The sequence below is a fragment of the Dermacentor variabilis genome, chromosome 10, assembly GCF_050947875.1.
Source record: "Dermacentor variabilis isolate Ectoservices chromosome 10, ASM5094787v1, whole genome shotgun sequence".
In the NCBI taxonomy this organism is placed as follows: domain Eukaryota; kingdom Metazoa; phylum Arthropoda; class Arachnida; order Ixodida; family Ixodidae; genus Dermacentor; species Dermacentor variabilis.
Window position 1 is genome coordinate 11271910 of NC_134577.1, and position 17014 is coordinate 11288923.

Genomic DNA, 17014 nt, shown 5'->3' on the forward strand with positions numbered 1-17014 from the left:
GCTCACTGTGCACCAATTTTAATCTTATCTTTCTGTTTTCTTCGCTTATTGTGCGATATGTGAGTAATCTTTAGTTCTAGATTTGGTGTGGGTGAACGAAGATTTTTTATGAAAGCTTTAGTTGGAGAAAGCTTTATTTGCACAGCCATGAGCATTGTTTAGGCCAAGTCACATTCACAACAAGCCTCGCACACCCATATCCCAGTATTCCCATGTTCGTTCAGTGCCACTTAAGAAACTCGCATACGTGATGGTTCCAGGGCTTCCTCTAAGTATTATTGTCCGAAACTCTGATTGCTGTCCTGGTGTTTTCCTGCAGGTGCCACTCACACACGTGTCACGTGATGGCTGGAAGCCCATAGCCGTCCTTTCTGGGTTTGTTGCATTAAGTATGCTGGTCGCCATAAGCCCATTGGGATTTCCATTCTCTGCTGACCCAGGAGAAGTGGCCCCACAACGAATGCTGCTTTTTGTGAGTCTGCACCAACCTTTTTATTTGCCTTCTCTTTCCCCTATACACATGTGCCTCCAATGTTCAATCAATCAATCAATCAATCAATCAATCAATCAATCAATCAATCAATCAATCAATCAATCAATCAATCAATCAATCAATCAATCAATCAATTTTTATTATAGTGCCTAGGAACACCTATTCAACTTGGTACTAGTGCACTTAGCAAGGCGTGTCCTTATAAAAACCAAACAAAGAGACTATGGTTATGTCACATAAAACAGGCAGAGCTGTATATACAGTATAGAGAAGGCAAGTTATGTTATAAAAGATAAAGTAGATATTGTAAAGAAGAAGACAATAGGAAGACATATTGTACAAGGTAAAAACAGAGACACAGAAGGTAAATGTGCAGCATGAACAATAGATACTGTAAAACTTCAAAAAAATGTATGCAGCAGATGCTGGAACAGTAAATAACAGAGCTGCTGCTGCTGCTGCTACAACAACAACGACAACAACAACAACCACGACGACAACAAGAAGGATAATGATATTACATACATACTTTTTAAGAAGCAACTTGCACTGAACAGGGCAGGGACAGAACTAGATGCAAGCAGTAGCCTCCAGTTCACATTTATGTTCATGAAAGATGGTATATGTACAGTGAGATAGTTGTGTTTTCATTTAAATAGCTTTGAAAAAAATATTTTTCACTTACCATGGCTCTGTTTTTACTCATAATCTGCTACAAGATCATATTGTTTAAATATATATACAGCTGTTGTCTTTGGATTTGGATTTTGTCTGCAATAGTAGACAAGTCAGGTACATGGTTTGTTCAGTGAAATTCTTATTCTTAGGCAAGTTTATTGCTTAATGTTTATTTCAGAATGTGGAGCGAAAGTTTTACGACAGGCACCAGAAGATGGTTAACCAAGATGCAGGAGTGTGGGCCGTCCCGCTTGACTTCAATGGTCCGCGCACTATTCGGCAGCATATAGGAACAAAGCACAAGATAAGAGAAGTGGACTGTAGTGAGCATGTCTACTGTGGTATGCCATATTACTTTCCGGTCATCACAAAGCTGAAGTGAGTGTGTTTCCATAGAATTGATTGTCCTCTACTTTGTTTATTGCACTTAAGCATGTTTGCGCAACAATTATTGCCGCATTTTTACCTCTGCCAATCTTAATATACAGGTGGTGGTGGTCATGGTGGTGTTGTTGCTACAGGCAGTGTTAATTTGGCATTTATCACAGATAATTTTTCCACTTGAGCATTGCTGAACAAAAAACAATGTGCACCCCGACCATGTGTCCACGACCATAAAAATGTCAGGATACTCGACGACTTCGTTTGCATTATGCACGTTCCTTAATTCTGGGGTCTTGTTGCACACACATAGTATCAGGAAACCCTCTTCTCTACAATTTGCCAAATTATATTTTTATTTGTGTCTAAGGACCATCATCATGTGTAGTGCTCTGCACTGCCCACTGTCTACGCAGAGGAGAGAATTAGTGTGACCAATCTTGAATGCCTGGGCTTGAGTGCGCACCAGTCCTGTTTGGACTGCATAGAAAGCAGGATGGCTTCATAGCAATCAAGCTCTTCAACTATGCATGGCCCACATGGTGAAAATGAGGAAAAGAGGAAGTGGCAGTGAATTGTCTTCTTAGAGAGCTAGTCATCCTCCTTTGGTGCTTTGACTGAGGGTGCCTTTGACAGTGCTTCACTCACAATTGCATCAGATCTTTCATTGCTTCACTATGTTGCTGCTGCTTTGTATCTACATTTCTGCTCATTATTCTTATAGATCGGTGAAGGGCGCTTTCATTGAGTTTGTAGGAGTTGTTCAGCATCAGGTACATTTAATGTAGACATTATGTATTTCATCTGTCTGCATAGCATTGTTCTACACACAAAACAACAACAGAAAGAACCTTGGCTGTAGAACATTTAGAATGCTTCTTTTTGAAAGCTGGCTGGTTGCTCTGTTTATTCAAACTTCCATTTATTTTTCTAGAGAGACCTTCTATGTTGATTTTCCTGGGCCCATCTTTGACAAGGAGAGAACATTTCGTCTTCTATCTCGAAACATCACTAAGGCCAATGTGATAATGCTCAGCTTTGAATTTACAGGTGAGAGTGAGCATGACTACACATGGGTGAATTTCTAATGATATGCCTTTGTGCATGTCCACGTAATCATACTTACTTCAAGTACTTGGTATGCCAGAATCTTGCTGTTCACCACAAACAGCATATAAAAATTGAAAGTGGATTGGAGAAAAAGGAAAAGAAACAATACTTCTGTATCAGTACATTTGTTACTGCAACTCAGCACCATGCATGGCATTGTTTTCTTTTTGTACAGTGATTGGTTATCACCAAAGTATCACAGTTATCATGTTACTCTTTCGCAGGATGTGCTAGTGTAGTACTGAAACGTTTGGGCTCATTCTCGTCTTTTTGAAGAAGTAAGATGGGCCATTCATAATCACACCATATACTTGTCACAAATGCCATTCTCGAACCAATATGGTCACCACTGATTGCTCCGGAATGCATCAGCATGTATGCATAAATTGTGTGGCAAATTGTGTGGCAAAGCAGTGACAAATGATTCAATGATTGCCAAATGTGCTTGCGGCTATAGTTGTCGCCTAGGTGTTGCTTTGCTTCCCATACATCAGTTTGTCCTGTAAACAGTTCTATTCTTAATAATCTTTTTTGCTAGTGTTTCTGCCTGTGAGCTCCCACTGCTATGCTGGCAGTATTATATTTTGTGTTGCACATGTGATATTTTGTGTACCATTATATATAATGATATGACATTACATGCTGCTGTATATATTAAGTGTTGTGCATTAGGGGTGTTTGAACAGTGAAATTTTTCAATTGAATCGAATACGATTATTCAGGAAGAACAGCCACCGAACATCAAATCAAATACCAGATATTTTCTCATTTTTAAACATAAAGTATGTGTAGAGTCAGTTTGGTAAAATAAGAAAAATAGGGTTTAGGTACATTATTTGACACATGCATGCAATACTGATTGCCGCTAGACATCGGGACAACTGAGGAGTTTGCAAGTGAGAAACAACTACTTTGGGTTATGTGTGGCACTATTGCAATCTCAGTAGTGAAACAAGGGAACAGAATGTCGCCAAATGCATATACAGTGGTATGTTCATTGAAGGAGGGAAGTGTGATGCTGCAGCAACACAGGTTGTTTTATAGAAGTTGCAAACATGATGAGACTGGTGAAATGATAAATCGAAACAAATTTGTATCTAGTCTGCCTAAAAGCGAGCCATTCTTATTAATGACTAGAAATTATTAAGTGGAAGCTATCTGCCTTGTGCATTTGCTCAGGAGTTGGTGCCCCTGCTCAACAAGACAGCAGAATCATTCAGAACAGTCCTCACTTCCTTCATTCTATCTCGCTCAAGGCATAAGTGTTGTTATCCTTTATGTATTTGAAAGAAAGAAATACTTGACAACTTCAAATAGTAATAGTGGTTTCTTGAATAGGATATGAATTGAATAACAAGGATGATTTGATTTGTATTTAAGTATTCACAAACTCCTATTGTGCTTATATAATATGCTACGGAAGAAAAATGCTAAGAAAAGGTATTGTGCCCGGGTTTAGCTAACACCATTACTCACAAATGGATCTCGACGCGAAGTTGATCCTAGACTCCACTGACTGTAGCACAGTGCTGCCCCTTGGCTGAAGAAGGCACTCAGCTTCAATGATGCTCCTCGGCATTTCTTAAGACATGAAGTTGCTCGAGGCACACCTTCACTGAGATGCATATGTGTATCATCAAACCTCAATATAATGAACACATATATAACGAATGGATATATTATGTAACAAATGGATATGACGAATGTAACAAATATGCTTATAACAAATATCGGATGTAACGAAGGTATTTTGTGTTCAGATGCACCTTCATTTTAGCTGCATTCGACTGTAACACCTTCAAGACTTCTTAGTCACAAAATTTTCACTTGGGGATCACCTGGGGAATTATTGGATATTAGTGACCTCTTCAATCAAGGGAATTCATCTGCCTTCTACTTTGCTTAGTAGAAGTGGAGTTTCAAGTGATGGAACATTATAGAATATGGGTGTACGTCTCTTTTTATCAACTCGAATATCTGTTGCCTTTTGGGCACTGCGTTGCAGGTCCCAGCCACATGGGTCTGATCATCTCTCCCTGGGAAGGCGTAAGTATCAGCCGCTGGTCCTTCACCTCTGACACGCCGCACAAAGGTATCGAGTGGAAGAATAGGGACACCAAGTTTGTCTACCTTTCTCAAGGAGTTGACATGGGACCTTGGAACGTTTGGCTCGAGCTGCAGGTAAATATTTTTAAAATGTTGTATGTAATATATGGAAAGTTTGGGGTTCTAGTATATGCTATGCTTTTCGTTAGCAATAATTTTCCTCATAGCTCTCGAGTGGCTTTGTGATTCTGTTGAGGGCAAAACCATCGGTTTAGTTCTTAGTTGGCATTTCACCTATCCAGAATGAGACCTAGTGGCGATATTTTGCTATATGGAACAAAGCCAAAGCAAGCAATTGTGCTACAGTTAAAGCCACTGCTCTTGTGATGTAGTTACATAAATGTTTCCGACCACAGTTTGTGCTTATAATTTAATTATGTACACAGAGGTAGTTGAATAAAAGCGCAGGCTTCTGCTGTGTTTTATGGTAATCTCATCTATCATCTTTATGGCATTTAATTGCAAGATTATGCACAGTATAATGTATATTATCCCCATTTTTACAATACAGTAGAACCTCGTTGATACGTTCCCGTTACGTACGCTTTCCCGGCGCCAACGTTCGCAATCGAGAACATAAAAAATGACCCAATAGAGTTGCGCAAATTTTTTACCTGTTCATAGATCCCCGGAACACACGATTTTTCGGCACCAACATTCAGTACACGTCGCCATACTGCGATCGAATTATACGTTTTCCGGCCGCTAGATCCCATGTAAAACAAGAAAATTCGCTAGGCGCGCGAGATCGAGAACAGTATATAGCTGCCCGCCGCGGCAGCTTTACCGCAATATTCGCCCGCCCGTCTCACGTGACGCCGCCGACGTGCACTCAATTCTCACTTCGGTATCAGCAAATCTTCTCCAGGGTCGTTGCACGCGGCATTCGCGGATATATCACCGCCAATCCAATTGCGATAAGTATCTGCGCCTATCTATTTCAGAGCGCGTGGTGCCGTCGGAAGCGCAGCGCACGCTTTTAATACGCGATAACCGAAGCGCGCCGCCGTTCCCAGCTGCAGACTGCGATCGTATACGTTTTCCGGCCGCTAGATCCCATGTGAACGAGAAAAGGCGCGAGGCGCGCGCGATCGAGAGCAATATATATAGCCGCCCGTCTCGCCTGAAAATGACGGCGCGCACAGTTCCTTATTTCGGTACCAGCAGTAACTCCGGCCGGGTCGTCGCACGCCACAGTCGCAGCTATCGCCGCCAGACCTATTGCGATAATCATCTTCACCTATCTGTTTTACAGCGCGTGTTGTGTAGTGCCATTGGTAGCGTACTGCACGCCTTTAGCAGGCGATAATACAAACGCGCGGCCGTTCCCTGCTGTGCGATGTGGGCATCCCTTTCGCTCCGGCAGCATCCGTTGTCACCCACCAGCTCGATTTTGTTTCGGTTTCCCCGTCGCTCTCTTAAAAAAAAAAAAGAAAAACTACGGAATAGGAAAACAAAACGCGCATCCGCCCGCGGCAGCATCACCAACTCGACACGCGTCGGTGTTTCGTGTCGCAACGATCCGCGCGACGCTTCGCATTACAATAGATGTCAACAATAGTTGAGTCTGCCAAAATTTTTTATTTACTTCGGATCGTACGTTTTTTCGGTTAGTACGTTTTGCGCGTGTTTTTTTTTCCGAAACGTATGAACGATCAGGTGCTACTGTACATCCTTCATTGAAGTTTTTGTTGTGTTACTTACCTTCATCCTCATCTTTGGTGTACTGTTGCATCATTCTGTGCCTACAGGATTGGTTTGGCTGACTCAAGACATGGGTAACAGAATATACTCAGGAGATGCCTTCATTTTATACTGTGCTTACTATAGCTTACTGCAGAAGAATATACAAAGGAAGTGCTAACCCAAAACTCTGTAAGGCTTAATGATCCATGTCGAGAAAAAGGTACCATTACTGCTCCTAACCGCACACTTCTTCAATCATGCCAGTTCCATAACTCCATTTTGAATGCTGAGCATTACTCTGGGCACTATAGTTCAATGGGTGTTAACGGACTTGCACCACCCGTGGGTGACAAAAATGAAGCTTCAATTGCCAGCTAAAAAGTGCTTGGAAGTGGCAAAACCAGAGGAAGAAAGGTTGCTATCATAAGTTTTGTTTATTTGCTTTTGCTTACAGTGTACTGTGTACAGTGTACTTACAGTGTACCAGTACTCACGTATGAAGCAGAAACCTGGAGGCTTACGAAAAGGGTTCTACTTAAGTTGAGGACGATGCAACGAGCTATGGAAAGAAGAATGATATGTGTATATACTTTAAGGGATAAGAAAAGAGCAGATTGGGTGAGGGAACAAACGCGAGTTAATGACATCTTAGTTGAAATCAAGAAATGAAATGGGCATGGGCAGGACATGTAATGAGGAGGGAAGATAACCGATGGTCATTAAGGGTGACGGACTGGATTCCAAGGGATGGGAAGCATAGCAGAGGGCGGCAGAAGGTTAAGTGGGCAGATGAGATTAAGAAGTTTGCAGGGGCGACATGGCATTTTCTGTTACAGTTGCCTTGTGAGCTTGTTTGATATATACATTTTTTTCGTGTTCATTAAATTTCAGTTGATAGTCAGCACTTGTTGCTTCTTTTCATGTCCCTTGTGTGTCACATTGCCAGTTCATACGTATGGAAAGAAAAGCAATCTTCTATAGTTAAATTTGTTTTTAATAATTGATGCAACAGTGAGCTTTTCTACAGTAACTGTGTCCACATTATGAGAAATATGGCTTGTGGGGAGTTTCACAAATGGTACGACTGACAGGCCCTGCTCTGAGCCAAAGTTGTTGCCATCAAACTGCAGATTTCTATTGAATAGCCTGGTGATGAGGATTACAATAGCTGCAACACAAAATTCATATACAGCCAAACTTCAGTGTAACAAACATGGATGTAATGAACTGTCGGATATAATGAAGTGAATTCAGAACATTTGTCGCCTATATTAATGTGTAACAAATATATGTTTATAACGAAGATTAGATATAATGAAGGTACTTTTGTGTTGGACTGCCCCATCACACCCAGTTATAATGCATGGCATCATTTCTCTCTGCTTCTGTAATGGCAGCTACCCCATGGCTACCCAGCAGACAAGTCCGCCGTGGACATCGCTTTCCACACATATCGCCTTCAGAAGTCTGAGCACAGGCAGCCAGCCTTCATAAACTTCCTCAACGAGTTGCCAGAATGGATTCACGCCACTGCATGGACATCAAGCTCAGACTTCTATGTCTTCTGAAGCGGCTGCATTCCACAGGGTGGCCAGTGGGTTAGGGGGTGGAGATTGGTATAACGTTTTTCATTATCTTGAAGATTCCAAATGCACGACCACTGCGAGGAACTCTGCGCATTGGCCGTCCACAAGATTTGAACACCGGGCACTTCTTGTGTGGAACGTGCCACAGCTGTACCATGAGTTAAATTATCAGGCTGGTATGAGCCTGAATACATTCTGCTACTGGATGTTGTCTTGTCGAGAGGGCTGGCATATGATGCCACCTGCAAGGCACACTTGTTGTTTGTTCTAAGTAGGCCTCTGCTTGGCAAACACTACCTGCTACAGTGGGCAAAAATGTGCATGTATAGAGAAAGATTTTAGGGCATCAGCTTGTCGCCGGCACTCTAGTTTGCCATTGACAGTGTGCTGTGCTGCAAAACATATAAACACTCCTAATGTGCAGAGTAATCATGCATAACATATAGAATAGTCACTTAATATGTGACTGCACATAAAGGTGAAACATCCTGGGTGACAGTATCTTGCAGTTTCAGGTGAACTGAAATGAAATGCTTAACTGCAGTGTGTTTTGAATGTGCAAACAAAAAATATTTTTAAAGTAACAGTCTGAAATTCCTGATGCAGTAGTCAAATAACTCCACTTGCAACTCGTTCTTGAAGTTTACAAGGAGAGGTCTCTTAGAACAGTGTGTTCGCAACAATATTTTTTACATGTCTTTTGTTAGCCAGGGTGTCGCGTAAGGCTTTGCATTCTGTAGGTTGTTCTGTTTGGCCAAGCTGTTATCATGAGGGGACCATTTCATATTATTCTGAAAAGCGCTGCAAGTTCCTTGCTGTTGAATCTGTGGGATTGATCTTGTTCCTCAGCATTCAATGCTTTTTCTTTGAAAAAGAACTTGCAACATCACATTCACACTGCTTCTTGCAATACCACCTTTTACTGTTTGGTTGGCCATTTAGAAGGACATACTTAAGTTTGAACAAACGTTGCCAGAGTTTGTGCATGTGTTCTCAAGGTTGCAGTGTTGTGGGGAAGGCTAGGGCATTTATATGTGCAAGCAATGCCAAACTATGCACGGCTGTTGTGTACTAAGGTGCAATGTTCTCGGAACGTTTGGGATTCCAGGTGCATTTGTGAGACTGATCGCCAAGACTGAACTTGTGTGTGTGTGGCTGATGTTAAGTGTGCAATTGCAGAAAAGTAATTTCTGTAACAGGTTTGATGCACAACTCGTGTAGCTGTAGGATCGTAAAGGATAAAGAGCGCCCGATAGGTGCAAATATAGCTGATAAAGTTGAGAAAATTCGTCAAATTAGCATGTGCACTGCCATTAGCATGACTCTGACATTAACAGGTTTTCCCCTTCACATAAACAGCCCTTTTGGGACTTTGGTCTTGTGCAATGCAGTTATGTCATTTCAAGGGTCACCATAAAGAGCGTGCTGGTTTTGTGTGTTGGGAACAGAATGTTGTATTTCAAATACATTAAGCTTATGAGCATGCCATTGTGCAAGCTATGTGTACAATGTTAAAATTTATCATAATCATTTACACAGCACCACACGTTACTTTTTCTAGGCTGCAGTTGTTGACACATTATCCACAACTCAAGCAAACTGTTTCAAGCTCTGTGGAGTTCCACAAGAGTTCCTGATTTTTTTAAAATCATGGCAGAATGCATTATCTGAGGATGAACTTTCTGAACCTTAATTTTCCAGAATTTTTATCAACATCAAGATGGGATAGGTTTGTTTGAGTAAAGATTGCATTCCAAGACTGTATCAGCTTGGCTGAAGATATAACAGCCTTGTATGATGCATTCCATTATTAAAAAAAATTGTGTTTGCTTAGCTAAAAATTTTGTAATTATGTTTATTGTAACTTCTTTTATGTACCTTAAAAGCCAACAGTCTCTTACCAATTCCAGTGGTTATGCTAGTCTATGCTTGAGCAGTGCATTAAACCAAGCTGTTAGGTGCACAGGGTAGCATTCACATTCACATATTCCCTTATGCTATATCACAAATGTGTGTTCACAGTTGGTAAAACAGCATTGAAGGAATCATTGTCGAACTTGTTGATTATGGGTTGCACTGGCCGATTTGTTATATTCCTGAAACATTGTGCTTGAAGATAAGATGCTTTGCAGAATTTTTTGGAGAATTTCTCATTATTTTAAATATGCATGCTCCATGTGTGTTAGGTCTTATACAATTGCGCTCGTGCCTTCAATATGGGTTGTCGTCACGCCATGCTTGTTATTAGCCACATTCTAGTCCATTGCGCCATGTGAACTGAACTGTTTAATGAGTGTTTTTTTTCTTCCTTTTTTAAGCCCTGGACTATGCAACATATCATTACACGTGTGTAAAAGACCTTGGTTGTGTGGAAACACATGTAAAGTTCTGCATAATCTGTAACCTAGTCACATTGTCATTCACGAAAAACACGGGGGTAGAGGATGGGATCTGGGTTGCTTATCCAGAGAAATTGTTCATGATTCATCATATGTCATTAACAAAAAGACATCATCTCAAAGTTGCATGTGCTGTTCTTGTGGACCAACATTGTTTAGATGTTTATTTACAGTTTACTGTATTTATGAAGTGCTGACAGGTACCTACTGTCACAGACTGCACTTAAACTGCCGTGCACTGAAGCATTCATCAAGCAGGGAGACACAGGCCATTACGCTGCCATCACTACCGCATCCTTATTTTAAAACAACTTTTTAGTGGTTTGGTGTATCATTTGCAAGCAAGACAGGGACTGCTGGTACGGACTAAAACACCCTCCTTGGCCTTGCCACAGAAGCTTCTATAGATGCGAAGCTTGTTTTGTAGGTATGACCTTCAGCATGACAAAGCTGGCTTAATGAAGGTGCAGGTTTTGAGATTGAGCATGACATCTATCACTAATGCCACAGTCTTCAATGTTTTCTTTTTTTGTTGGGGTAACTTTCTGTAACAAATAAGGGAGTGCTTTATATGGAGTAGCAGAGTCACGTGATGAAGCTTAAAGGCCGACTGCAATGAAGTTTTGTGCCACATAAGAAGCCTTGTTTTAGCAAGTTTAGATATAGGGCAGCCACCATGGAAAATTTTACAAATGAAATACAAATGAATGTGTCATGAAAGGCTTGCAAAAGTAGATGCCTTAGATGCTGATACTGAAAAACATAATGACAGAATCCAGCTTGCAACAAATGTAGACGTTAAATGCAATGTAGCGACAAACCTTATTTGCCACCTACGAAACGTGTTGTGTATGAGGTGTACTGTCACTAGACTTTTCTCTCGCGCTTCCCTCTGGACATGCAGCGCCATCTGGTTGTGGCATCATGAAGTCCTTGCGAGCACTGGGCATTATTCCTTTGCTGGCTGTGACAATTCATGGCACATCACATTAAAGCATCTGGCTGCTCAGCTTGAATAACCCGTGCAATGTGCTTTCATTGAAGAGTAGCACATACCCAGTGACACATATTGAGTGACCCAAGCTGGCTTGAAAGTGGTTTATTGAAAAGTGGCATATACCCAGTACATTTGTGGCACCGCTTGCTGAAGCATCTGGCTGCTGTGCTTGATGAACACATGTGACACAGATTTGATTCTCCACACAGGAGAAATTTTAAAAGATCTTAATGCATTAGCATTCTTAGGGTACTTCACACACTTTCTGGAGGTTACGTATGTATGTAGTTTGTATGTATGTATGTTTCTATGTAATTTTCCCACCTACCTGGGTCACTGGGCAGTGTGTGGACGAATGGGTAGTGCATCATGCTGCTGTGCTAAGGGAGCAGGGTTTGAAATCAACCATCGGATCAACTTGAGTCACTAAGAGTATGGCAATGTGTACACACGTGCCACTCTTCAACGAACTTCTTTCACGCTGCCATAGGTCACTGTAGATGAGGGACTGTGTAGGTACTGCTGTCTGAAGAAGCTTTTTGACAAGGACTGCGAGCACTGGGTATGTGCCATTTTGTCTGTGCTGGTCTTCAATTAACCTCTTTGATGCCAAGTTGGCTCACTGGGTATGTACTAGCAAGTGTGCCACTCTTCAACAAATGCCTTTGACGCCAACTTGGGTAGCTAGGTACTGAGTGTGCGGCAAGTGAGGGAACAAATCTCGGAGCTCACAAGCATTGGTGTGCCACTCTTCTTGTCTCGGAGGCCATGCACAAACTTCTTGGCAGCACCACTAGATGGTGCAGCATGTCAAGAAATAAGCTAGAGAGAGGAGCTTGGTTGCCACATCACACATTTCTCAGTGTTCACATGCACCGATGTGGCAGGCATTTCGGAGAGCACGCGCAGACCTCACAGCGATGGTGCTAGATGACACCGAGTGTTCTTAGAGAAGCATGAAAGAGAAATCCTGCTGAAGTACAAGCCTCATACATAACTCGTTTCCACGATGGCAATACATTGTGTTGCTATATTGATTGAATGCTAAATGCATTACTGTCAGCAGTCATCGTGAGGTGGGTTCCACAAAATTATTATTGCGAAAGCATTATATAGCCCATGAGGCAAAAAATCCAGTGTAATTGTCTGTGTTGGTATGACCAAAGCCATCGAACCCTTGACCTCTGGGGGAGTCGAACCCATGACCTTTGCTGTTTATTAAGGTAAAGTTAGTTAAGGCACTTGAACCCACGACTTTTGGTGGGAGTTGAACCCACACCCTTCGGCGATAATTAAGGTTCACTTAATTAAGATAGAGCTAATTAAGGCACTTGAACCCATGACCTTTGATGCAAGACGAACCCACTACTTTTGGTGTTAAGGCAAAGTTAATTAAGGCACCAATAATTAAGGTAGAGTTAGTTTAGACGCTCGAACCGACAACTTTTGTTGGGAGTCGTGCCCACGACCTTGCGTGGTATGCACCTTGTGACGAACACCATTGGTCACGTGACCACGTGACCGCTCAAATTGCACGACTCCGCCAGTGGCACCACCAGACATTGCCGCACTTCTGCTGACATGGCCACTTGAGTCACATAATCACAGTGCTTTCGCATTCATCCACATAGGAATAACTAAGTGGCCCTTGAATTTTTTTTTTTTTGACGAATGGCAATTGCCCAATGCCCCAAGTTAGTGTGAAAAAGGTCACATACGGACAAACATACATACTGCAAAGTAGGTGAAGTTCCATAAGAATCCTAACCACATCAAAATGCTGCCATTACTGCTCGCCAGAAGTGATGCATTAGTCAGAATGCCCAACTTCTCAGCATGACCTCCAAGATAAGGCACCACCCACAGCTTCCTGCAGGGTGCTGAAACATCTCGGGCGACATGCTGTACCTTGTGTCATATCCGCTCACAGCCACTTACATATATCAATGCTTAGGTGCTATTCAAAGGCCGGTAATAAGAAAATTAGACAATTAACAGCCCTGAAGCTTTGCTAAAATTGCTTCAGTAGTATATCACGTGCTACCAATTTGGCCAAAGTGAACTTTCGTTGCAGTTGGCCAATAAGGGGCCTACTTAGGCTGGAGGTATAGTTTGTAATTACCCTTTCAATTTTCCATTCTTTCTGCTCTTTGCCATTGGCTCACAAGAAGCCACGCTCCCATTATGGTTAGGATCAGCCACTTGGCGAGACAGACGATAAGGAACAAAAGGATCAAAGAAACACAGCCATTACATAATACAGCCCCACATTTTTTTCTTTGACAGTTTATCAATTTTATAATAAATTATTATCTAAACCAACTTGAACAATGCCATATTATACTTTAGAGCTGTACAGACTTTAGCTATGGACATCTAAAGCCAGTGAAAGGTGTATTTGTTATGGATATATGGATTAGCACTTATAGTGGCTCCTACCATGGCCCTTAGCTAACTTTGTTTTGCATGATGCTTTAACAGCACATACTCAGCGGGAAAGTCCAGTTTGTGTGTATATTTTAATGCCAGATCATTAATGTTTCCCAATTAAGTGTGGCAAAATATGGTATGCAGTGCAATGAGTAAATGCAATAACATAATAAAGCATAATTATTTTACTTGAAACTAAGTGGCGACCTACTTACTACTGGCATTACTGCAATCGTTTCACATGACTTGTGCCGTAGAGCACTACTCAGCACCCATCTGTTGATATTTCTCTTGTAGTTAGGTTTTGTCTCTCCCATATGGAACTCTGTGGGAGTTTCTTGACCAGTGAAGAAAGTATTGTAAGACACATTGAGGGCAGAGAGAATGTGTGACCAGCATCCCAATACTAAAACATTTCTTTTTCACTTGATATGCATGCAGTGAGTGCTTGCCTAGTCAATGGCCTACAAAAGTGTCATGAGGTAGTGTTGGCAGCAGGGTTGTCTGGCCTGTTTGGTCTCGTACACAACTAAAATCTGGTGTGTTGAGTTTCTCGAGGAAGCTATGAAACTTCAGCACTTCATATTCCCAGAGGGCAGCCATATGCTGCGAAAAATATGATCTATTGCTTGTGTATCATTGACCTCAACATTCAGACTTTCTAAACAAACACTTCACTGAAAAGTAAAACTTGGCTTTGTGTAGAAGCTTGACACAAGCCGCCCTGCAAATGTCATGCTTCAGTGTTTAAGTGGTTGTCTAGAATGCAACAAAAACAACAAAAGGAAGTCTGTGATCTACTAAGAGATATATTCAAGGAGTTGTGATAGTGTTTTGTAATGCTGTGCCAGTGACATAGTTGCAATTGCATTGTACAACGGCGTGTGCCTTCTATATGCCTCTGTTACAATGCAGAGTCTGCATGCTTAGAAATTTTAACTTGAAGCCCAGCGCTGTTCTTAAAGGGGCACTAAAGGCAGAAATTAGGTCAGGCTAAGCTGATCGTTAATGTAATGCATGGTACATATAACAGGTGGTCTATTAGAGTAACCGTGAGTGTTGATAGTTAATGTAGTGCATAGGACTGGTAACGAGTTCTCTAGAGTAACATTGGGTGCCAAGGAAAGAGAAACACATTTGAGGGTGGCAGAGGATTAGGTGATGTGATGAAGTTATCAAACTTCATGATGATGAAAGTGATTGTACTATTAAACGAAATACGTTAACATTGCTAAATAATAAACATTGGAGAAAAGTGGCACTACCGTAATGTAAAATGTGGAACCAGCTTCCACTGATGTGTGTGTCCATTACAGGCAACAAATTAAGAGTTGCCAGCCACTGCTCATTAGGGCAGATTACAGTAAATTTGAATATGAAGGAAAAGAAGCAGCTTGGCCATTTTGCTAAAGATCTTGCTGACGCTATCTCTTTGCACTGCACTGTCAGAACTATCCAGAGGCACATTGTGTCCTTTCTGTGCTGTCCTGTAACTTACCAATGATGGCAGAGCATGGCCTCTGAGATCATCAGTGCAGCTTAATGTGCCTGTGCTGTGAATAATGTGCACTGTCTTTTTGCTGGCAAATTGAATTCACAGAGAGACATGGCTGCCGTCTTCAATTGTGATTTTCCTCTTGGCTAAGTATTCTTTTGGCACAGAATGCTCACTAAAGGTATTGGACAGTGTGCTCTATAGCCATTAGTTGACCTAATGTTTGCCTTTAGCATCCTTTTGAGTTCTGTAGAAGCCTGTAACATGTGTCTTAGCCTTACTTAAGCTGGCTGCACTAATGCATAGTAGTTGCTGCTTGTGTAAGTCGAAGTGTTCAGTGTTCAGCTGTGGCTTGGTCACTAGGCTTCAGCAGACATAAAGGTAAAAAATAATGGTGCATCTGCGTAGCACCTAGCGTAGCCAGTTTGCATTGAGCTGGTTGAACATAAATTGCCATGCAGTGTCTACCATGGTTTTAGATTGCAACTACGAGAGTAACAAAGCTGTTGAGAAATAAAGGCTTTTTTCTTTCTGGAAGATGAATTCAATTTCTTGTATGCATAGAACACAACATTGACTCGGCATGATGCTTAAGGGCGTTTAAGTCAAGCTAGTTTACATTTATTGACATTTCGTATGCTTGCGTCATGGATGAAATAAACAAACTGCAAGTGAACATCTTGAAGGGGCAGCGCAAGAAGACGAAGACAGAAGGCAGGAACACACAGGACAGCAGTGAAAGGTCCTGCCTTCTGCTTTCGTCGTCTTGCGCTGCCCCTTCAAGACGTTCAACCAGTACCAACTCGCCCAAATGTCGATCCTTCTAAACTGCAAGTGGCTAACCATGCAGCAAAGTCATACCATATTTGTGTAAACATGAGCGAGAAGTATTAACATTTACTGTTTTATATCTTAATCTTGATAATACCCGCAGAATCACTCTTTTGCATGTTGTGCAAGCAGTGCTGAATTCACAGCCACAAATGCATCTCACTTGGTTGCCGTCTAGTGCGGCCCCGACCCTTCCGCTTGAGCAATGCCTTCATTGTAAAGAAGGCGCAAGTAATATCGTCTTTACCAGCTGAAGCACCAGCCAGCAACTATGTGGGAGCCCCAAAGTGCTAATATGAATCTGGGGTCGGTGATTAATCATCACTAAGAACAGCCAGTAAACAAACGCTTAGTGCTTCCAATGAAGTGTACGAGAACTCTCTTGTACAGCGTTGCTGTCTTTGATTCGAAAAAATGTACCAAAAGCCAGGGGAACTCGTACTTCAATGTGTTGTTTTCACTGGCTTTACTCAACAATAAAATAACAAAAACATAGACGTTTCGCCACCTATGCGGGTGGTGTCGTCGCTACACAAATGGAAACAAATGAGAAATACATACTATTTATGGATAATACTGCCATAAATATCCGGCAGGGGGCCACGGTTAGAATTGCATGAAGATTGATTGCAACGGATGAACCATGATTCCACAAATTTTCGTGGGCTCCATCGGTGTTCCCATGCTAATGTGGTTACATTATCAAAATCGAACATGTGTCCCTTTGTTAAACAATGATCCACCAATTCTGTCTTGGCACGTGTGGCATAGGTGGATTTCGTAGCATCCCTTAAGTGTTCCTTGAGTTGAGTGCGACGTCGC

At 41.8% G+C, this 17014-nt stretch overlaps 1 protein-coding gene across 1 annotated transcript in view; it reads left to right on the plus strand.

Moving 5' to 3' along the window:
• Positions 1 to 15898, plus strand: part of LOC142559859 (endoplasmic reticulum metallopeptidase 1-like) — a 59577-nt gene extending 43679 nt beyond the window's left edge. The window contains exons 10-14 of the mRNA XM_075671537.1: positions 320 to 472; positions 1350 to 1549; positions 2487 to 2602; positions 4668 to 4843; positions 7852 to 15898. Of these exons, the coding sequence (XP_075527652.1) occupies positions 320 to 472; positions 1350 to 1549; positions 2487 to 2602; positions 4668 to 4843; positions 7852 to 8022 (816 nt within the window). The 3' untranslated portion in view covers positions 8023 to 15898. The remainder of the gene's footprint in view (positions 1 to 319; positions 473 to 1349; positions 1550 to 2486; positions 2603 to 4667; positions 4844 to 7851) is intronic.
• Positions 15899 to 17014: the final 1116 nt, after the last annotated feature.